At 39.6% G+C, this 24,214-nt stretch overlaps 1 protein-coding gene across 9 annotated transcripts in view; it reads left to right on the forward strand.

Moving 5' to 3' along the window:
- Positions 1–24,214, forward strand: part of LOC127430808 (zinc finger protein 462-like) — a 77,198-nt gene that overhangs the window by 24,230 nt on the left and 28,754 nt on the right. For 6 of the 9 annotated variants that reach the window (XM_051680894.1, XM_051680893.1, XM_051680886.1 and 3 more), the window contains exon 2: positions 23,880–24,136. In XM_051680894.1, the coding sequence (XP_051536854.1) occupies positions 23,911–24,136 (226 nt within the window). In that variant the 5' untranslated portion in view covers positions 23,880–23,910. Of the gene's footprint in view, positions 1–11,465; positions 11,565–23,879; positions 24,137–24,214 lie in introns of those variants that run through there. The other 3 variants (XM_051680888.1, XM_051680890.1, XM_051680889.1) reach the window with 2 other exon arrangements.

A 24,214-nucleotide genomic window follows, 5' to 3' on the forward strand; every position in this document is an offset into this window, starting at 1 on the left:
GACTTCTCTGAGCTCGTTCTCATCTTAGATGGAAAGTAGAACAGGGGAACTGTGTCTGAAGAGTCCACATTTCAAATGTTTTTCAAAAACTAAAGCCTTTGAGCTATCGGGCCAAAGAGGAAAAGGACCATCCAAGCTGTTATTAGCGTCAGGTCCAAAAGCCAGTGTCTGTATGGGCCAGGGGTGTGTCAGTGCCCATGGCATGGGTAACTCGCACATCTATGAGAACACCATGAATGCAGACAGATATGTACACATTTTGGAGCAGCATATACTGCCATCCAGCACCGTCTATTCCAGGGAAGTCCCTGTATTTTCCAGCAGGACAACTTCAAACCACATACTGCCCGGATTACAAGTGCATGGCTGTGCAGAGAGTGCGGGTGCTAGATTGGCGTACCCACAGTCCTGACCATCTCCAATTGAGTGTGTGGTGCATTATGAAGCACACCATATGGCATCGAAGACCCCGTACAATTGTGCAGCTGAAGACCTACATAATGGATGAATGGGGAATAATTCCATTTTCTAAACTTAAACTTGTGTCTTCAGTGCCCAAATGCTTAATAAGTGTTATTAGAAGAAATGGTGATGTTTCACAGTGGAAAACACTCAACTGTCCCAACTTATTTGGAGCGTGTTGCAATCATCTGATTTAAAATCACTGTACATTTTCAAAAAACAATGAAATTCACAAGGAAAAACATCATATAATGTGTAGTTGTAGTGCTTTCAATATAGCAAGGGGTGAATATAATTTACAAATCAAATCACTCCTTTTTGTTTTAATTAGCATGTTTTATACTGTCCCAACTTTTTCAGCATTGGGGTTGTAGTTTATAGGCTATGAGGTGACAGGCTTGTGCAACAAAATAGCACTGCCCACCAAATGTGGGCAACACAAGAATGATGAAAATAATGTCGCTGCATTGGTGAAAGTGAAAAAGATAAAAAATTGCAAAACAGGCCCATTCTGTACAACTAAGATCACTTGAACGCTCGTTACATCACAATTACGACTTCTGCCCTTTTAAGTATGAACTTCCCAGGAGGATTGAATACAGTTTAGCCTAAATCACATCTTAACTGAAATAGTGTACCTTAGCAACCACCCAGAATACCCTAATAACAACATGCTGTATAGTATCAATGTGCTAAAAGCAAAGAGAACACTTTAGCAATCACCCAGAACACTCTAGTTTATAAAATAAATATTGTTAGAAATGCTCATGAGCACTAGTAATTATTTATACACATCATGTCATACCGATATGTCATTAAATATAAAAGGTAGCCCAAACACATATTTGATCGACTTTTCATACAGCACATAACTTCATCATTCTTTCACAGCTTTCATAATGTTTAAGCCAAAACATGTCAAATTAATTCATCAAAAAACTGATTTAAACTTACATGAGCAGTTTCTTGTCTTCCCCAGCGGAGTGGATGGAACACACGTTATCTGGTGCGCGCTTGTGATTTTGATTCAGATTCATGATTCGCAAAATGAATAATTTAGACTGCATTTTGAATCTTTCTGATAGGTTCAAAAGAATTAAATGTAAAAGATTCTTACTCTTGGGGATGCTTTGCTGCTTCAGGGCGACTTAACTGATGGAAACATGAATTCTGCTCTCTACCAGAAAATCCTAAAGGAGAACGTCCGGTCATCAGTCCGTGAGTTGAAGCTCAAGCACAACTGGATTATGCAGCAAGACAATGATCCACATAGGAGTAAGTCCACCTCTGAATGGCTCAAAAGAAGCTAAATTAAAGTTTTGGAGTGGCCTAGTCAAAGTCCTGACTTGAACCCGATTGAGATGCTGTGGCAGGACCTTAAATGGGCAGTTCATGCTCGAAAATCCTCCAATGTGTCTGAACTAAAGCAGTTCTGCAAAGAAGAGTGGGCCAAAATTCCCCCACAGCGTTGTGAAAGACTGATCTCCAGATATCAGAAGCGTTTGGTTGCAGTTGTTGCTGCTAAAGGTGGCAAAACCAGCTATTAAGTTTAAGGGGGCAGTTCGTTTTTCACATGGGTGATATAGGTGTTGGATAACTAATAAAAAAATATATATTTGAGGGGGTCTTGGTAGCTCAGCGTGTATTGACGCTGACTACCACACCTGGAGTCATGAGTTCAAATCCGGGGTGTACTGAGTGACTCCAGCCAGGCAACTAAGCAACTAAATTGGGCCGGTTGCTAGGGAGGGTAGAGTCACATGGGGTAACCTCCTCGTGGTCATGATTAGTGGTTCTCGCTCTCAATGGGGCGTGTGGTAAGTTGTGTGTGGATTGTGGAGAGTAGCATGAGCCTCCACATGCTGTGAGTCTCCGCGGTGTCATGCACAACGAGTCACATGATAAGATGCGCGGATTGACGATCTCAGAAGCGGAGGCAACTGAGACTTGTGTGTGTGTGTGTGTGTGTGTGTGTATATATATATATATTTGAAAACTGTATTTTGTGTTTACTCAGGTTGTCTTTGTTTTATGTTATATCTTGTTTGTAGATCTAAAACAATTTAGTATGAAAAATACACAAAAACAGAAGAAATCAGGAAGGGGGCAAATAATTTTTCACAGCACTGTATGTGTGTATAAAACATTCTGATTTCTGAAAGTATGAAAGAACTGTTTGAAGTGTTCTCTGTTGTTAAGGAAAATTTGGTAAAAAGAAAAAAATTGGGGCGAAAACTTGGCCCATCCATTTTTGAGGCCCACCCAAAAGTAAATTCCTGGATACGCCCTTGCGTGCAAGTGATGTGCTCTCGTCTATCTTCTAGTGCACGCAGGTGCACGTGCGTCAGCCGGGCTTCCCATCAATATGCGAGCTCCGGTGACAGGTTAGCACAGGATGCATCACATGCACAATTAAAATATGCTTCCCTCGAAATATCGTGGCGCAGCCCACAGAACTTACGCAACCCCTTGGAATTCTACATACGAATTTTCTATTTTAAAGTGCCATGTGAGCGGAGTGTAGCCAGTTGTCGTTTTCATTCAGCTGTTGTCGTATTTTCTCCGATTTTGTTGTCTTATGAATATATTGTTTATCATTTGAATCACTCAGCGATAATAAATAACCTATGTTTGATTTGAGATTCTAACAATCCCTGATACAGAATGAATGAATGTGTGGAAATACAATTATTTATTAATTTGTTTCATCTTTTCTGCCCAATTTGGAATGCCCAATTCCCAATGCGCTCTAAGTCCTCGTGGTGGCGTAGTGACTCGCCTCAATCCGAGTGGTGGAGGATGAATCTCAGTTGCCTCCGCGTCTGAGACCGTCAATCCACATATCTCATCACGTGGCTTGTTGAGCACGTTACCGCGGAGACATAGCGCATATGGAGGCTTCATGCTGTTCTCCGCAGCATCCACGCACAACTCACCACGCACCCCACTGAGAGCGAGAACCACATTATAGCAACCACGAGGAAGTTACCCCAGGTGACTCTACCCTCCCTAGCAACCGGGCCAATTTGGTTGCTTAGGAGACCTGGATGGTGCCACTCAGCACACCCTGGATTCAAACTCGCGACTCCAGGTGTGGTAGTCAGCGTCAATACTCGCTGAGCTATCCAGGCCCCTTGTGGGAATACAAATACGATTTTAGAGGTACATCGGAGGGCAGGATTTTCAGTGAATAACCACTTAAATTTGGGTCTGTAACTCATATAAAGCTATCAAATTACTTCATAAGACTTTTAATATAGTGCATTAGTCATTTTCACTATTCTAATGCTATGGTTAGGATAATTTTATGGTAAAAGTAAGTCATACAGGTTTAGAACAGCAAAGGAATTTTTATTTTTTGGGTGAGTTATTGCTTTAACGACAGACTCCCAAAGATCACAAAGTGTGTGGAACATGTTTTAGATTTAAGTATATTCACCCACAGGTCTTATACAGTAAAACATGTTTCTTTAGCGATCAGATGTTTAAGGTGCTTTTGGAAACTGCTACCGTGTTGGGTGGAAAATCTTCAACAGTTTCATCCATCATCGTTAGATTAAACACTGTCACCCCTAAAGCCTGCAGTTAGTCTCAATATAAATAAAATATTATGTTTCACCACAGCTTTTTAAATAATGCACAGCTGAAATGATTTGTCTGAAGAGTTTAGTTATATTTAGTTATAAGGCATTTGATACAGCAGTTCACATATATTGACGACTCAAGTTGCATTACCAGCACAATGATTTCAAACATGATCTTGATCATGGATTTGTGCCTGTTCTGAATTTAATCACATAATGGTTGAAGTTATTTTGTGTCGTTGTGCAGCAAGGTAGTAAAAATTATTCTGTAGATAAAGAAATGCATTTTCTAACCTGATCAGACGTCTGATCACCAGATCAACCATGACTTTTCATAGCTCTCGAGACGTAATGGAGTTCTCGTATTTCAACTTTTTCTCAGATGTTTCTCCTAAAATTCTTTAGGAGAAGTAAAAACACACAAATTAGATTTCTGACATTAAGAGCATTGAGCTATAAAATGAATGAGGAGGAAAGCAAAGCTCAGATCATTTGCTTGAATCTGATGAGAAACGTTTGAGTTCATATTGAGATTATGATGGCAGATTTCTGAGCACAGTTTGAGACATTGTTGAGATCCCTTGTGGAGATGTGGAGTGGAGTCTTTTTCTCAGGAGAAACATCTGAGAAGTAGGAGACTTCGTCAAACGTCTTCTTTTGCCTGTGAGAAACAGTTTAGATTTTATTTCCTGAAATGGAGAAGTCTGTGGTGTTGTGCTCTTGTAAAGTGTCCAGTGGACTTTGTGGAGACGGAGAGATCTGGCAGCGTTCTTGAGGAGCGCAAAATGGTGGATGTCGGGTGTCAGTGGTTTCAGTGACACGTGTGAAATGGAGTCGTGTGTGTCTCGCCAGCGCTGATGCAGGAGATAATTCAGTGAGGAGCAGTCGAGTGAGGTGACTCCACTGCAGTCTGAACAACAGACATCATCTGCTGAGTGTTCCTCTCTCTTAGAGACGTTTGACGATAACACACGTCAGATGTGGCGTTCAGTGGTCTCTGGATGAGACTTGATTAAGATATTGAATCGTGTTGTTCATGTTGTCGGTTTCATGACGTTTGCATTCTTCTCTCCTCTCAATCCGTTATCTTCTTGAGTAGTTGAGTTTTGTTGCAACAAGCTAAACGGCCAATGAGTGACTTTTACTAGATATACCAAAGACACTTTTTCAAGCAAAGCAAAACATGAAATCAAAATTTAGAAATCATTTTGGTTTCGTTTTTTCGTGTTTCAGTAAATTTAATTTTTAAAGCAAAATCGATCGGTAGAAGTGAAATGCGTGCAAAAATCCACAATCTTACCTGAAAGACCAAAACAATCACTGTTAATACTAGCCATTTATTAACAGTTTGTGTGCAGTAGATGAAAAGGAATAATAATACTTGCATTCTCTATAATTTCTAATTCATTTGTTCCTTCAGCCATTCCCTTGCTTAATTCTGAAAGGAAGAGGTTGTAGGTTTCACAATGTTTTTGTTTTTATTTCTTCATTACTGTGTCTTTTATTAAGTATTGCATGTTATGTTTTGTGCCACTGTAGCGTAAGTAATTGCCCTTTGGGGGCAATAAATTTGAAGTCATTTAACAGTGCGTAGGCTACATCCAAATCCTGCCGAGAATTACATTTTCCAGGAGCACGTCACTAGAAATACGCCTGACATTCAACAAGGATTTTGACGCACAAAAGAACTTAAGTTTGTATTTCTATTTTTCTAATTCATTGCATACAGTCCACTTACATCACCAACTTCATATGAATGTGCCATCTTTATTTATATCAACGTTGCTTGACCTGAAATGGAATTTAGAATTGGACGCAGATGGTTCAATAACTGGAGATGAACCCCCGAATTAAATTGTACTTGACTCAGACAATTAGTGCCCTGCGTGCACAATTTTGCCAAACTTACTTGTTCCTAGACTGAGTGCATACTTGCATGAAAATACCAAAACTTCATGGCCATGCCCACTGACTTTGCCCACATGAGTTAAAGCATATCGCAATGCTTAGTGCTAGCGCTCTTTAAAATATGGCCCTAAGAGTTGCTTTTCTGTTGAATCAAACATGCTCAAAAAATTAAAAAAATTAGCCTATTTTTTTTTATTTATGCATTTCAATTTCAAATTGAATAGTGTAATTTTTAACAACATCAAATGAATAAAACTTTATTTTATAAAAGTTTATTTTTTAACGATTATTCAGTTCAGTGGAATTTTGATATGAAATTAAAATTGTTTTTTTAGTGCACAAACTTGGCCTATATTTTTTATTTTTTTATTTTGTTTATTTTCTCCCCGTGCGTGGATCACGGAGAGTAGCATGAGCCTCCACATGCTGTGAGTCTCCGCGGTATCATGCACAATGAGTCACGTGATAAGATGCGCGGATTGACGGTCTCAGAAGCGGAGGCAACTGAGACTTGTCCTCCGCCACCCGGATTTAAGTGAGTAACCACGCCACCACGAGGACCTACTAGGGGATAAAAAAAATAATAATAATAAAATATATATATATATATATATATATATATATATATATATATATATATATATTTGAAAACTGTATTTTGTGTTTACTCAGGTTGCCTTTTTTTTATTTTATATCTCGTTTGAAGATCTAAAACAATTTAGTATGAAAAATACACAAAAACAGAAAAAATCAGGAAGGGGGCAAATACTTTTTCACAGCACTGTATGTGTGTATAAAACATTCTGATTTCTGAAAGTATGAAAGAACTGTTTGAAGTGTTCTCTGTTGTTAAGGAAAATTTGGTAAACAAAAATTGGGGCGAAAACTTGGCCCATCCATTTTTGAGGCCCATCCAAAAGTAAATTCCTGGGTACGCCCTTGCGTGCAAGTGATGTGCTCTCGTCTATCTTCTAGTGCACGCAGGTGCACGTGTGTCAGCCGGGCTTCCCATCAATATGCGAGCTCCGGTGACAGGTTAGCACAGGATGCATCACATGCACAATTAAAATATGCTTCCCTCGAAATATCGTGGCGCAGCCCACAGAACTTACGCAACCCCTTGGAATTCTACATACAAATTTTCTATTTTAAAGTGCCATGTGAGCGGAGTGTAGCCAGTTGTCGTTTTCATTCAGCTGTTGTCGTATTTTCTCAGATTTCGTTGTCTGTTGAATATGTTGTTTATCATTTGAAACACTCAGCGATAATAAATAACCTATGTTTGATTTGAGATTCTAACAATCCCTGATACAGAATGAATGAATGTGTGGAAATAAAATTTTTTAATTTATTTTTTCTCTTTTCTCCCCAATTTGGAATGCCCAATTCCCAATGCGCTCTAAGTCCTCGTGGTGGCGTAGTGACTCGCCTCAATCCGGGTGGTGGAAGACGAATCTCAGTTACCTCCGCGTCTGAGACCGTCAATCCACGCATCTTATCACGTGGCTTGTTGAGCGCGTTACCGCGGAGACGTAGCGCGTGTGGAGGCTTCACGCTATTCTCCGCAGAATCCACGCACAACTCACCACGCGCCCCACTGAGAGCGAGAACCACATTATAGCGACCACGAGGAGGTTACCCCATGTGACTCTACCCTCCCTAGCAACCGGGCCAATTTGGTTGCTTGGGAGACCTGGCTGGAGTCACTCGCGATTCCAGCGGTGGTAGTCAGCGTCAATACTCACTGAGCTACCCAGGCCCCCCCAGACTTGGCCTATATTGACGGTTTTTGATATTGCATTTGGGGATTGTTCTACCATACACATTCTGACATGATCTTTTGCTAAATCCAAGCAGTGCAAAACATGCTACAACTTTTCTGTTTATAATTCAACCATCGTCCATGCTAGATAAACCCACACATGAGATGTTCTGCAGTTTTACGTGTGACATGAATAACACACCAAGAAGAATGATGAATTAGACTTCTGCAGAAGAGGTTAGTGGGCTCTTAAATCTTGTGTTGGATTGGTCTGAGAGAAGCTTCATGTTGGTTTGTTAATGGCTGACCTATTTCTGCTGCCATATGCTTCCTGGAAGGGATTTTCTTTGAAACATAAAAGTCAATGATTTGGATGGAGGAAGAAGATTATGAGCACATCGCTCTAGAAGATCTTGTGTCTGTTGATATGAATGTTAGGAAACAGTGAATTTTATGTGAGCAGGGTCTGTGATTCGTATACGACCTGTTTGTGAGATGATCCAAAATGTTTGTCACTTTTTAAAGAGATGCTGTGTCATATATCATTATCGAAACTGTTTGAAAACTGATTTTTGGTGTGTGTTTGGTTAATAAAATTGGGGCGTACGAAGAGGCATGCTCAGAGATTAGATTTCAGGTTTAGAGATTTAAGTTTGAGTTTATTATATTTCTTTGTTTACATGAAACTGAGTTTAATATTAGCAGTTAAAGACTGAAAATGGAATGGTTTGGCCATCATATTTCCTTTCCTGTGTTGATGTATTTCCTAGTAAAACCTGAAGTGTAAATAAAATGCCCCTGAAAGAGAAAGACCATGTATGTATGCTAAAAAAGATGATCTAAAATTTTACATGAAGCAAAAAGCTACAAAACTCCAATTCTGATTTCATAGGGTCTTTAAAATGTACTTCATGTTTTTGGAAAAGTGACGTAGCGACACAAAATTGAGTCTTGTTTTTCTCCAGGAAGCAACTACTGTAACTTGATGTTGGTTGGAACGAGTCTTTTCCTCACTTACATGAGTTGAATCCAGTTTAGCAGGAAACTCGTGAGAACAGGAACTAGTTTAGGTGCTTTCCTTTCTGTTTGAGGGGTTTAACTGATGGATCAGTTTCTCTTTCTGCACCAGTGATTGAGCTAAGATATTTTATCATCTCGGACTTCCTCATTTGAGGGAGCTTTGAGAAACTAGAGGTCACTGTTGTAATGGAGAACATGTATTTGAGATCGATAAGGGTTATGGGTTGTTTTGCTCTTGAGCGAGACAAATGAAACTGAGCATTAAGAGCATTTCCTTTTCTTTGGTCTCTTGTGATCTCAAGTGTGGTGTGACATCACCAGTGCAATTGCTTTAAAAAGACTTGGAAGAACTGGAAGCATTTCTGTGATATCGAACAGAAAAGTCAAGAGTAAAGATTGAAGGGGCCTGGGTAGCTCAGTGGTAAAATACGCTGGCTACCACCCCTGGAGTTTGCTAGTTCGCTAGTTCGAATCCCAGGGCGTGCTGAGTGACTCCAGCCAGGTATCCTAAGCAACCAAATTGGCCCGGTTAGGGAGGGTAGAGTCACATGGGGTAACCTCCTCGTGGTCGCTATAATGTGGTTTGTTCTCGGTGGGGCGCATGGTGAAGTGAGCGCGGATGCCGCGGTGGATGGCGTGAAGCCTCCACGCGCGCTATGTCTCCGTGGCAACGCGCTCAACAAGCCACGTGATATGATAAGGTTGACTGTCTCAGACGCGGAGGCAACTGGGCAACTGACTGAGGCAAATCACTATGCAACCACCAGGACTTAGAGTGCATTGGGAATTGGGCATTCCAAATTGGGAGAAAAAGGGGAAAAAAATCCCCCCCCCCCCAAAAAAAAAAGTAGTAAAGATTGAAGAATCCTCAGGTTTGAAAATACGTCGTGTTTTACATCCCTAGAAGAATCTGCTGGGTAGTTTTGTAGAAGGCCACAGCGATCAGTGTGAAGCACAGCAAGGGTTATTTTGGTTGCTTGCATAACCTTTGTGTGTTCTCCAAGGGCACCATTCCCAATTCAACCCAAAATAACTCAAAGCTTCACACTTCAGGAAGTGCACTTCGGGAAACTGTCTGCTGGTCGCCATGAGACATTTGTCAAGCAGACCCATGATGAGGTGTCAGATGATACGAGAGCTCTCCAGCTTAACTGGCTAAAACACATTAAATGTGGTCATAAATTTGAGCTGATCTCCAACTAATTCACAACAATAAGACAAGCACAGTCTGCTTAATCAAATACCACAATCGGGGGCCCGGTATCGATACAGATTTCCTAATTTGCTTAAATTCTGATCCACAAGCTCTTGATTCGGTTCCAATTTCAATACAATTTGATTCAGTTCTGATTCATTTGGGTGCAGTTCAGGTATAATGTTCATTTTGCTTACATATGAATGATTCTTTATTAGCTAATGCTGTAAATTATACAGGGAAAACTCTCTCTTGGTACATTATAAAAATATTAATAAAAACAAAATTTAACAATAGGGTTCATACTATACTGTTCAACTGCTATTTTTTCATCAACACTACCAATACTGAAGTTATCTTTAAACAGGGTTCTCATGGTCATGGAAAACCTGGGTATATCTGGGAATTTTAAAATTGTGTTTTCCAGGCCTGGGAAAGTTATGGAAATTAGTCTCAAAAGTCATGGAAATTTCTGTAGTAAATAGAGATAGAGAGAATTATATATTTTACTGTTCTAAAATATTTCATGTGCTAGATATTGCTCTTGTATAGAGTAAAACTCGCTCGCAATCCAAAGTGTTGCCCGACTTGTCAGTGAATCATTCTTTTGAGTCTTTTGAGGCGCGCAAATCACTCTTAATGATTCATTTGCAAATCAGTCTGAATCAAAATTATTTTTAAAAATCTGTATATTATGGGGATGCAGCTATGTAATGGCCACCGATATTTATCACCCAAATGTGGACCAAATTAAAACCATCGGCATAGCAGTTATAAGCATGAAATGCCGATATGAAAAACCTTAGAATTTTTATTTACTTAGAAGGTTTATTTACATTTCTTAGTAACACACTTTGTGTAAAATCTGTGAATTCAAATGCACAATCCAAAAATAATGATAGCCACTATATGTAGAAGGGTTGGCACTCCTTGTATTCTTTCTCATTCTTGCATCAATGAGGACAAACCGTCATTACAGACATGATTGTTGTGAAAGTGGCACTTAACAATACATTACGAAGGAAACCATCTAAAAGACTTTGACTCACTTTGACTAATGAGACATTGGTATGGTATCCATTAAGGCTGCATGATTGATTGAGTTAAAGAAGCTGTATTATGCTTTTTGGGATTGTACCTGTTGTTTAGTGTGTAATATTGCTGTTTGTGCATGTAAAAGGTCTGCAAAGTTACAAAGCACAAAGACCACGCCAAAGGGAGTTTCTCTGTCCCACAGACAACACTGCTCAAGAACTACAAGAAACGGGCTGTTTGTAGTCCTACGTCACTATGTAACACATTTGCATAATGCCCGCCTAATGGCTACTTTGGCCCACCCTCAAACAAACGTAGTTATAGCCGAGGCCAGGATGAGTTGGGTTGTCGCCATGCCGAGAAGACGCTGTTTTCTTCACTGCGAAAGCAAAACCTGTTTGTTTGGACTTCCAAAGGCAGACGAATTGAAGTATCAGTAGTTAGAATTTATTTTTACCACTATTCCTAAACAGTACAACCACAACCTTTTGTTGTGTTCCCATCATTTTACTGAGGACTGCTTCCTGAACCGTGCAGAGTTCAATGCTGGATTTTCAAGACTTTGTTGGGACAATCTGGCACTTCAGGATCACAACCTGTAAGTATGCTTGATTATTTGTGGATTTATCTGCTACTGAGAGTTCATATGCAGAGTTTTGTGTTGTAGGTCCGGTGTACACCCAGTGCACAGCTGTAGACCTCTGCTAACCTGCTAGCTAATGTTATTGTGTTGAAATAGTTTTGCTAATCAGCTGCGGGCCCACTTTTACCTACAGTTGTGTAGAATTATGCACATTGTTTGTCGTTCTTACTATCATGAATAGTGATCAATGTGAAGATGGATTTATTTTTACAAACGGTAATTTTACGTCTGTAATCTCAGAAAATTTGCTAAAGTAACGAATCAAAACACATTTGTCTTTTAACAGGGAACATGTCAAAGTACCTCAATTTTAATCAGGATAACTTTGGTAATATTCTCCAACACATGCAACGTTAGTCAAAATATTAACGTAATTAGCAAATAAGCAGTTATGCTTTACACCATTACATATAATGTTAGGTTTGTGCTATTGTTGGTGTTTCCACGTAGTTAGCTACATAATGTAGTAATTTATTATACTACCTTTTCGTATTTCATTGCGGCAGATGTTTTCAAGTTCGCTGGGCATTCTGGCACAGTTGCCACACTTCAGGCTGTTGATGGACATACAGTTGTTACCGTGATTTAGAGAAATTACACCGTTATAACATCACATCTGAAATGTAAGAGAGCTAATTAAAACTTACCACTGTGAAACGTCCTGCTCAAGTCATGCTTGCGAAGGTGTTTGGGGTCGATCAGCTTGTTCATCTAAACTTTCAATATTGGACTTGGGCTAGAGCTGGTACGGCAAAATCGATGCCATTGTTACTTTAGTTACAGTAATGTTTATAGAGCTGCTCGGGGAGACTCGGGAGCTGAAACTCGGTTATGGTAAGGGGTGTAACATTTCCGACACATGCTCTACGCAGTTGACCAATCACAACAGACTAGGCCAGCTGACCAATCGGAGCAGACTGGGCTTTTCGGAAAGGGGGCTTTAAAGAGACAGGAGCTAATTCAGAGCGTTTGAGCCAGAGGATGAAGAGAGGGGGTAAAAGAAATGTGCAGTATGAGAAAAACAATGTGTTTTGTGAACATTGAAGCATGTAAACCTATTCTAGTAGACCCCCAAAATAAAATTATGAACCTGTAAATTAGCATAATATAGGCTCTTTAAGATTAAAATTGCAATATGGTCTTGCACGATCACTAAACCTTGAAAGGCTGTGTTTTAAAGTGTAGTATGGATTTCAGCGCTTAAGTCAGGGCTGTGTGAGCAAGCGGCGCCCTCTAGTGGTCTGGATGTCATTATCCGTTACACTAAAGAATTTAAAGGGCACCTATTATGGTTTTTCAAATATTACCTTTCATGTAGTGTGTTATATAGCTGTCTGTGAATGTAAAAAAAGTCTGCAAAGTTTCAAAAATCAAAGTGCACGAAATATGCAGTTATTGACTCCCAAAAGAAAGAACCGATTCTGAACACCTGAAACGAGTCATTAGTAATTCCAGACTTACTTCCTGTACTTACCTACGTAATTTGGTAACAAAAAACCCGCCTCTGGTCTTCATTGGCTGCTCACGAACAGCTTTGACCCGCCCTCAAACACTACACTAAGCGGTAGACCAATCACAACAGACTGGGACATCTGACCAATCAGAGCAGAGTAGGCTCTCTGAAAGGAGGAGTTTAGAATGAATCCTTTAGAACGGATCATTGAACGAGTTGTTTTGGACACTGGGAATAAAAGGTAATGCTGCAATTTAAATTATGAGCAAATTAAAGTGTTTAAAATGGTTCTTGGATGCATGTAAATCTATTGTATGAGACCTTTAAAACAAAATTAGGCACGTTTAAGAACCATAATAGATGCTCTTTAAATGGGCGTATTTTCCATGATGTGGTTGAAATTTCCATGGATTTCCCAAAATACAGTATGAATAGTATGAATTTGGAATGTTTTATCAGATACAGTACATGCGTGTATAATGTGAGTTCTATTCTGTTGTTTTGAACTGCAAAAATGTCTTTGAAGGACTGTTTTTCACATGAATTATGCTATGATATTTAGTATTTTTGTGTGTCTTTTTTATCTTTTTATTTTCTAATTATCTTTAATTACGTTTTCTTGTTTTTACTGAAAAAACATTCACAAGGCAGGGTGGAACAAATACATGATCTCAGTGTCTCAGATCAGTTGTCATGAAGAGAAAACGGTTCCTTGTGTCTCAAACAGCACAGCTCTGGACCGTCAGTAGTCTTAAGGAGGGCAGGAGCAGTTCAGAGCAGGTTCTTCTGATACCCCAAACGAGCCTCTCCACCCTCATCATGAAGACATTTCACAGACACGTGACATGATGAGTCAAGCACTCTGAGGCTTCTGAACCCTTCAGCTGATAGTTTCAGTGTCACACACACTCTTCAGTGTTGTGGAGAGATGTTCTGGGATCCTCATGGTGCAGAAATCTGTATGTCACTGTATGTTCTGAAATGTTACTCCTAACTGACTCTTGCAGTGACATTGTAAGCCAAAATCTGTCGATCGTCTTTTCCTGCAGTGTCGTGTGTTTTACATAATGAGCTTTATATGGTTATATAACGAGCTCCACTGAGATCAGCACACATGCTCAGATGCTTCAAAACCACACACTAAAGATTCCCTTCCATCCCATGAGAACATACGTGAAGTGAAAGAACTTCAGTTCCTGTATCATCTGGCCGTGGAAAGACCAGACGTTTGAATGAAATACGTTGCAGACAGAGTTTGAGGAAATAAAGCAGTGTTGGCGCTACGTGGGGGCCCCGGCGGGCTGTGACCCCCTACTTCGACCACATTTCAACCACAGACGTTTTAGTGCGGTGGTTGGACTTTTCAGACAGTCCCTTACTCACTGTAGGCAAATATACAACATACTTCAAACATAAAACTACCCCTCTTAGAATTAATGGTCTGCCCAAAACGTCTCTTTAATAGAAACAAAAAAAAAGAAAAGGTGAATGGATGATAATAGCGCCGTACATTACAATGGGTTAAGATAATCAAATCACAAAATAAGATGTGCCCCATGTGCATACAGTCTTCATACACTGAAATGCATTTTCTTTCCCATAAAACAAGAAAGAAATAATTGAGTGTTTGAAATTGAGCTCTTTCTCACTCTGTAGCAAAGTTCACACCAGCACAAGTCCTGTAAGTAAATTATATTTGTTTATTATATTTAGCCTAAAATATAAGAAGTATCAATCCGCTTTTGTCTTTCTTGATTTTCTTGATTTTTAGTTTAAGTCCATTTATCTTAATAAATGTTATTATTTTAGTCGATTTTAACAGAAGGGGAAAAGAAAAAAGGACAAAAAAAACATTCAAATAAAATGGTGACATTAAGAAGTCAAAACGTTAGCAGACGTGACGCAAAATAGGCTAAATATTAAAAAAATACTCAGAAGACTCATCGCTATTGAGTTGTTTTTCCTGATAAATATTGTTATCGTTTATCGCCCAGCCCAGAGTTAATACTTAAATAAAACAGAACTATGAATTCCTCTTTATTCAGTAACGGGCTAATCGCTCACTGAATCACTGAATGCACAATAACCAATAATCGTATTTTTCTGTTTGGTTTGAAAGTGCGTAATTGTTCATCTGCCTTCAACACTCGATTAATTTGCTCAAAATTGTCTCAATTGAGGGCCTGGGTATCTCAGTGAGTATTGACGCTGACTATCACACCTGGAGTCGTGAGTTTGAATCCAGGGTGTGCTGAGTGACTCCAGCCAGGTCTCCTAAGCAACCAAATTGGTCCGGTTGCTAGGGAGGGTAGAGTCACATGGGGTAACCTCCTCGTGGTCACTATAATGTGGTTCGCTCTCGCTGGGGGCGCACGGTGAGTTGTGCGTGGATGCTGCGCAGAATACTGTGAAGACTCCACACGTGCTACATCTTCGCGGTAAAGCGCTCAACAAGCCACGTGATAAGATGCGCGACTGAGATTCGTCCTCCGCCATCCGGATTACTACGCCACCACGAGGACTTAGAGTGCATTGGGAATTCCAAATTGGGGAGAAAATCAGTGCGATATTATTTGTTTTCGAAGGTTCATGAGAGCTGATAAGATGTTACTGCTGGAACGCAAATGTAATCTCCATTTCCAACACCATTCGACCTGTCTCTCTTTCTCTCTCTTTCCACCTATCTGTCTTTCTCTCTGTTGTGTGGACCAGCGGTTCAGGATGAGCCCCCTGTACTTGTAATCAGCTTAGCGCTGGTTTATGTAGAGTGAGAGAGAGTGTTTGAGAAGGGCAGCTGCTGTCGTTCAGTCGGTTGGTGATTAACAGACATCAGTCGACTTTGGAGTCTGTGCAGTTCCGGGATTGAAGGTCTTGCAGGTGTCCGGGTCAGACTGGTATGCACTGATCCTTACCAGCCCCTCCGCTCTCTTTGTTCCAGTGTTTTCTATCTCGTTCAGTCGATCACTCATTCACGTGTCTTCATCGCTCTTGCCCCTCGGCTGCAGATGTTTCTGAGCTCTGAAACAGGGAAGTTCAGGCATGCTTCAAATTTTTAGAGCCCCTTGTGAAGCTGGTTGGGTAGTTCCTATAAATATTCTTGTTTTGTGGACACAAGCAACAGTGTTCCTTCTAAGATTCGTGCATGTGCAGCATACACTTTTCTGCACTGAAATCCATGAAATGTGTGGAAAAAAGATAGAGAATGAGCTGCAAGTCCATTCTCATGTCCAGTGACTTTCAAAATCTTGCGCGGAAATATGCAACACTAATGACTTTGAGACATGAACCGTTTCCTAACAGTGTGCAGATTTTGAAGGGACAAAGTTCATAGCAGCATCAAAACAGATTTCCAAACATACTGAATCCCACAGAGGCTGTAAATGATTATTTTTCTGTCTTGATTCCTCGAGATCACAACCTATTTTTAATCACACAAGTTAAAATAACATTAAAGAATTACCTCTAGATAATTATAGCTCAATAGCTGTAGTCATGAAACAATTAGCCAAAATATTTGCTATTTATATATACAGTTTATATATAAGTTTAAAGTCATTTTGATATTTTTTGGGGGGCTTAAATTAAAAAAATGTCATGTGGTGTAACCGTCTGGAAAGAGGGGAAAAAAGTCTCATTAAAAGCTGAAATTATTGTAAAAAGAAATGTTGGCATGAGTAGTGCACAATAATCTATTATATTTCTTAAAAAATAAAATATGATTAATATTTGGAAAAACGTTTGTCCACTAAACCAAAGTAATGTGGTGTAACCAAAATGTAGGCAGCAATTGTTGTCATGTGACAAAAATCATAGAACAGAAAAGACCTCTTTAGACCTACATGACTGTGTGTGAAGTTTTAAATACAAATCATTATTTTGTCATATCTTTAAATATTAATATTTTGAATTTCTTTATGAAAAGGCAAATTTTGTTCAGGTCATTTGGTGCAACCATGAGAAAACTTCTTGATATTCTTGAATTATAAATTAATGATATATGTAAAAAAACAATGTCACCTTGAAACATATGTTTGACAACTTTATTTAATGAATGACTTTATGAACTTTATTTATTCAAGGTGCAAGGAAAGTATTTTAATACCTTTTACTTGATGGTTATACCACTTGATATTTTTTAATAAATATTTTGTAGAAAATGCTGTCTGTTTTTCTTTTTTCCTTTTTTCTTTTTTTTTTATCCCCTTTTCTCCCAATTTGGAATGCCAATTCCCACTACTTAGTAGGTCCTCGTGGTGGCGCGGTTACTCACCTCAATCCGGGTGGCGGAGGACAAGTCTCAGTTGCGTCCACTTCTGAGACGTCAATCCGCGCATCTTATCACGTGACTCGTTGTGCATGACACTGCGGAGACTCACAGCATGTGGAGGCTCATGCTACTCTCCACGATCCACACACAACTTACCACACGCCCCATTGAGAGCGAGAACCACTAATCACGACCACGAGGAGGTTACCCCATGTGACTCTACCCTCCCTAGCAACCAGGACAATTTGGTTGCTTAGGAGACCTGGCTGGAGTCACTCAGCACGCCCTGGATTCGAACTCACGACTCCAGGGGTGATAGTCAGCGTCAATACACACTGAGCTGTCCAAGCCCCCTAATGCTGTGTGTTTTTCAAAAATGTGTCAAAACAAGAACTCAAAGATTACATGTCATTAAACTTGACACGTGTTTTAAACTCGATATTGAAAAATATATTTCTAATTTATCACTTTGGGCAACCTCGTTTGTCAATGACCAATTTATAATATTAGATATATTTTTTTACTGTATAAATTGAGATACTCTTTAAGTTAAGCTTAATTAACAGCATTTGTGGCATGAAGTTGATTTCCACAAAAAAAAACACATTTAGACTCGTCCCTCCTTTATTTAAAAATAAAGCAAAAAGGGGGGCCTGGGTATCTCAGCGAGTATTAACGCTGACTATCACCCCTGGAGTCGCGAGTTTGAATCGGGTGTGCTGAGTGACTCCAGCCTGGTCTCCTAAGCAACCAAATTGGCCCGGTTGCTAGGGAGGGTAGAGTCACATGGGGTAACCTCCTCGTGGTCGTGATTAGGGGTTCTCGCTCTCAATGGGGCGTGTGGTGAGTTGTGTGTGGATCGTGGAGAGTAGCATGAGCCTCCACATGCTGTGAGTCTCCGCGGTGTCATGCACAACGAGTCACATGATAAGATGCACAGATTGACGGTCTCAGAAGCGGAGGCAACTGAGACTTGTCCTCCACCACCCGGATTGAGGTGAGTAACCGCGCCACCACGAGGACCTACTAAGTAGTGGGAATTGGGCATTCCACATTGGGAGATAAGGGGATAAAATTTAAAATATCAATAAATAAAGCAAAAAACAAAAAACAAAAAAATCAAAAGTATGTAAACATTACACATGTTAACATGATTTTGATGTGATAAAATGCACTCAAAAAAATATTTCAAGATATATGCAATTAAGGTTAGGTTAAGTGTTAGCAAAAATTCTATAGGGATTAATGATTTTTTTTACACAAGTAATATTTAACAAAATAAGTAATAAAAAGTTTTATTAATGTAATTTTGTTAAAGATTACATAATTCAATTTGATGGAATTTTGTATGAAGTTGAAATGCCATAAATACTTTTTTGAGTGTGGGATACTAACCTTATCAACACATAGGTTTATCCAATTTTACAGCTTCATTTGTAATGACAACGAACCCCTTCAATCACGTTGTTTGATTAAACTTTGCACAAATAAGATTAGTAAGTGATTTTATCACACTAAAATCATATTAACTTGTATAATGTTGATGTGATGTATATATTTTTTTCCATTCCAAGATGTGACAGATGTGGTTTCAGAATCTGAGAAGGTTTGTTCTGTCTTTCTTTTGAGGGTTGGCGGGACTCTCCATCTGCTAAATAAGTTTGTGTCAGCTGTTCTCCAGTGGCAGCGCACGCATCTGATCTGTGAGTCGATGTTATGCTCTGAATGAACACCTCGGCACATACTGCTGCTCTTAAGAGGGCCGTCCTTAAAGCTCTGATGATTTGTGGAGTTCAGTGACTGTCAGAGTTCACCCCATTAGCCTGACCGCATGCTCAAGGATTTCACGCAAAGCCGGATGGGCTGCTAGTTGTGATTTGTTGTGTATTACTTCTCAGTTTTGTTCGTGTTATTCTCCTGAAGAGATGTCCAAGTGTACGTTTGTTCAGAGTTCAGGGTGGAGCTTTTCAACACACTGAAACTTGACCTGAAGCCGTACCGGGACACACTGAGAGTGTTGTTCAGAATGAAGGTTGAATCCACTGTCTGCTTTGACAGTTTGAGGTCAGAGGTGATCATCCATAGGTGCGAGATATCGCATGTCTTTATACTCTACAACAGGGATCTTCTCATTTAGCAGGAATTCCAACCATTCAGCCATGAAACCTGTTTTTAGTGTTTTCTCTTGGGTCAGGCATGAAGTGAACACTGCTTACGTTCTCTTGAGAAAATGTAAAAATCTGGGTTTATTTAATTAAATGTTTTTGGTGTAATGCATTTGGCTTCTGTATTGAATCAGTGGGAAATTATAATGGAGTGCGGGACTTGATTTCACATTGCAATTTGACTGGACCATGAAAAGAAAGCTATTATATAATTGGTTATTTTCCCTTGCACACATGGCCTTGTTTGGGTACATCAGCAGAAAAGTCATTTATTATACAGTATTTTGGTGAAAGATTATAAAAACATTGTTATTTTTTTTTTCCTACCCTCCCTACCAACCGGGCCAATTTGGTTGCTTAGGAGACCTGGCTGGAGTCACTCAGTACGCCCTGGATTCGAACCAGCGAACTCCAGGGGTGGTAGCCAGTGTCTTTACCACTGAGCTACCCGGGTCCCAGGAAATTGGTACTTTAATTCACCAAAGTGGCATTCAACTGATCACAAAGTATAGTCAGGACATTACTGATGTAAAAAACAGCACCATCACTATTTGAAAAAAGTAATTTTTGATCAAATCTAGACAGCAGCCATCACTCCAACACCTTATCCTTGAGCAATCATGCTAAATTGATCATTTGGTACTAGAACATCACTTGCCATTATATCAAACACAGTTGAAAGATATTTGATTCATTAAATGAAGCTTAACATTGTGTTTGTGTTTGTTTTTGAGTTGCCACAGTATGCAATAGACTGGCATGTCTTAAGGTCAATATTAGGTCAAAAATGACAAAGAAGAAACAGCTTTCTCTAGAAACTCATCAGTCAATCATTGTTTTGAGGAATGAAGGCTATACAATGCTTGAAGATTTCATACAAAGATGTACACTACAGTCTTCAAAGACAAAGAACAACTGGCTCTAACAAGGACAGAAAGAGATGTAGAAGACCAGATGTACAACTAAACAAGAGGATAAGTACATCAGAGTCTCTAGTTTGAGAAATAGACGCCTCACATGTCCTCAGCTGACAGCTTCATTGAATTCTACCCGCTCAACACCAGTTTCATGTACAACAGTAAAGAGAAGACTCAGGGGTGCAGGCCTTATGGGAAGAACTGCAAAGAAAAAGACACTTTTGAAAAGGTTAGAGTGGGCAAAGAAACACAGACATTGGACAACAGATAATTGGAAAAGAGTGTTATGGATCTTAACCCCATTGAGCTTTTGTGGGATCAGCTAGACTGTAAGGTGCGTGAGAAGTGCCCGACAAGACAGTCACATCTATGGCAAGTGCTACAGGAAGTGTGGGGTGAAATGTCACCTGAGTATCTGGACAAACTGACTGCTAGAATAACAAGGATCTGCAAAGCTGTCATTGCTGCACGTGGAGGATGTTTTGATGAGAACTCTTTGAAGTAGTTTAAGAAGTTCTGAAAATCTTTTTCAAACTATAATAGTAATTTTTCACATTATTAATGTCCTGACTATACACTGTGATCAGTTGAATGCCACTTTGGTGAATAAAAGTACCAATATCTTTCCATATGAGCAAAATCTGTACATTATTCCAAATTTTTGGCCGCCAGTATATATACAGTATATATAAACAATTATTATCATATGTATTTTATATACAAACACTATATTGATATTTAAAGAAGTAAAACTGTAAAACTTATTTGCCGGGTATCAGGAGGTTATAGTAAGATGACATAATAGCTTTTAATGTAAAACAGTGAGATATTTATAATGATAGAGCAGGCTGCATATATAAAAATACATGTAAATATTAGTACAGACTTCAAAAAAAATTGTCAGAATTTTCAAAGCTCTTTTTTTCACTATTGAACATAAATATATACTAAATATACACTAATAAACTAGAAAACACCCTGTTTTATATAATTGAATTAAAATATAGTGATAAACAGCAGCAATTGACTAAATATTTAACTTAAAAATAAAAAAGAAGGCAAAAAAGTCCCTTTAAGGATGCGCGGGGCGCAAGTGAATCATTTATGTGAAAGAGTTACCAATGCTAAATGTAAGGGAATCGTTTATTTTTCCCGGTTCATTTACATTAACTGTCTGAAAGCACCAATTGACTTAAATAATTCAGTTTTCCCAGCGCTACATGAGAAGACGGTTCAGGCGAGTGTGTTTGATTACTCCCTCGACTCCATTACTGCGTTCACAGTATAATGTGACTAATGAAGTGTTTTGTAGCTGCAGCGCTACTCGCTGGAATATGAAGCTCGTTACTGGAAAAGTGACACTATTATGAAAATAACTGAACTGTCACGCTTCTGAAGAATTTAGTTTAGTAGCATTGCTACTTTTAGGGAACTACTTCCCAGCACTGTATATATTTTAAGATAATGTATTCGTTTATGATATTTTTAAGAACCATTAAAAACCTTGACCCTGATCTTATTGTCCTTGCCACCATTAAAATTGTTAAAATAGTCCATTGTGCCTTGAGGAGTGACTAAGTTCCAAGTAGAATCTATTTTGTTTGTTTTCACTGCTTTCAAGGCCTCATCTAATGTATAGCACTAAACCAGTGTCACATTGGCCTTGACATCGAGGTCTTTTCCTGCATAAATCACACAGAATGAGTCCTGATGTGTGCGCAGGTCATGGTCGGAGAATTACTCCACGCTGTTCTGAGAGCTTTCAGATCTGAACTGCTGCTAAACTGCATTTCTGTTCAGTTCATGCAAACATTTATGTCCTTGCCACACAGATCGGAGAGAGAATGATGAAAGAAAAATGTTAGCTGACTCTGTTCATTTACCTGTGGAGCTAGTTAGTAAAATAGAGTAGAAAACCATTAATCTAACCAGTGGTTTTGGTTTTATACATTTATACATTTCTTCAACTGAAGGCACTTTTAGATCCTTGGTGTTGATTTTTTTTTTTTTTTTTTTTATTAAAACAGATTTCGTCTATTTTTCTCTTTTTTTTTTTTAATATGAAGGTCAAAAAAATGGTGTAGCATTTTTTCCCATGGCTACTTTTCATAAGTCTTTAAAGGAATATTCCAGGTTCAACACAAGTTAAGCTCAACTAGCCGCATTTGTGGCATAATGTTGATTACCAAAAAAACTGACTTGTCCCTCTTTTTTTTTCCTCTCCCAATTTGGAATGCCCAATGTGCCTTTAAGTCCTCATGGTGGCATAGTGACTCGCCTCAATCCGGGTGGCAGAGGACGAAACCCAGTTGCCTCCGTGTCTGAGACCTTCAATCCTTACATTTTATCACTCTCCGATGCTGCGCTCGATAACTCATCGTCTTCCCGAGCTCCAAACGAGAAGTCAAACTCGCGCTGAGACGAGCCGGCGGTCTCGTGCGAGAGCCCGATCGGGGCAAGCGAGCGTGCTGGGGATACCTGGCGGAGGTGGTCCCATTGATGTCCCCAAATCGCCCCCAGTGCTAACCGACGCGGCCTCAAACCCATAGGTAGAAGGACCAGTGCACTCCATGGGTGCAGAGGGGGAGATGCCGCTGAAATGCACCGTAAATCCAGCTGTTTTGAGGTGCGTCTTTGAGGGAATTGAATTCAGTGCACTGAATACAACCACTCGGCTCCGAAGAGAAAATCTGAATGAGTGGTTGCATACCAGCCGTATGTCCAGGCGAGTGGCATGCAAATTCCACTCGCCAATTCTCATTGGCCTTTTTTCAAAAAAAGCAGAGGCGTTTGGGGCTCCCAAGAGTGACCCCTAGTGTCACTACTTCGACACAACGTCGAGTGAGTGACTGATAGGGAACTATTGATCAGGGACTGAATCATACTTTTGTTTTAGCTCATTGATTAGTGCGGTTGCTGGTTGCTTTGAGGTCACACAACATAATAACGCCACCTTTAAGTGATGGCCCATCCCATAATCCTTTGTGTTTTCATTGGATTTCTGAAACCCTGATCATCTCTCAGCGGATTCTCTCAATCTTATTTCAGAAGGGTTTGATGCAATCTGATGGAACACACTGATGTAAATACTGAAACATACTGGTGTCCATCAGCTGAGGCTTATCCCTGGGTAATAAAAAAATGAAACAAATCGGCCCATAATCCCTCCTCAGCGATAGTTCTAGGAACAGGCAGACCACTTGCCAAAAAAAGAAAGATTTCTGTGTAGTATTCTGTATTGTCAGATTCAGAATACATTGCTCTTGCTGTGAAATATGCTATAGAATCACCTTTACAATTGCATGTGCCATTGTTTGTTTATGCTCATAGCCATGATGTTGTTGAAGGCCTATATTCATTGGTCAAAAATTGTGGCAATCCTGGAAATATAATGCTATAGAATACAATTTTCAGTCATGTCCTGTTGTTTGCTTTCGCTGGTGGTCATACTTTTCTTTCTCTGACCAGGTTTCCCTGATTTTCCAGGGAGTTGTAAGCGATGGAAGTGCTGCAGTGCGATGGCTGTGATTTCCGTGCAGAGTCCAATGATGAGCTCAAATCACACATACAGGATGTCCACACAGCCTTTCTGCAGCCTACTGAGGTGGGAGAGGCCAATGAGTCACCTCAGAGGTCGAGGTCAAACTCTCTGAACTCCCTCAGCCCCATGGAGGATGAGGAGGACTTGACCAATAATGGTTCTGACTCATTGAAAAAGGATGCAGGTATCAAAATGTTTTATGCTAGCATGTTCATGTAGTAAATATGTCTGTAATTTGAAAATATATGACACATACAAGTGC

This window comes from Myxocyprinus asiaticus, chromosome 40 (genome assembly GCF_019703515.2).
Source record: "Myxocyprinus asiaticus isolate MX2 ecotype Aquarium Trade chromosome 40, UBuf_Myxa_2, whole genome shotgun sequence".
Classification (NCBI taxonomy): domain Eukaryota; kingdom Metazoa; phylum Chordata; class Actinopteri; order Cypriniformes; family Catostomidae; genus Myxocyprinus; species Myxocyprinus asiaticus.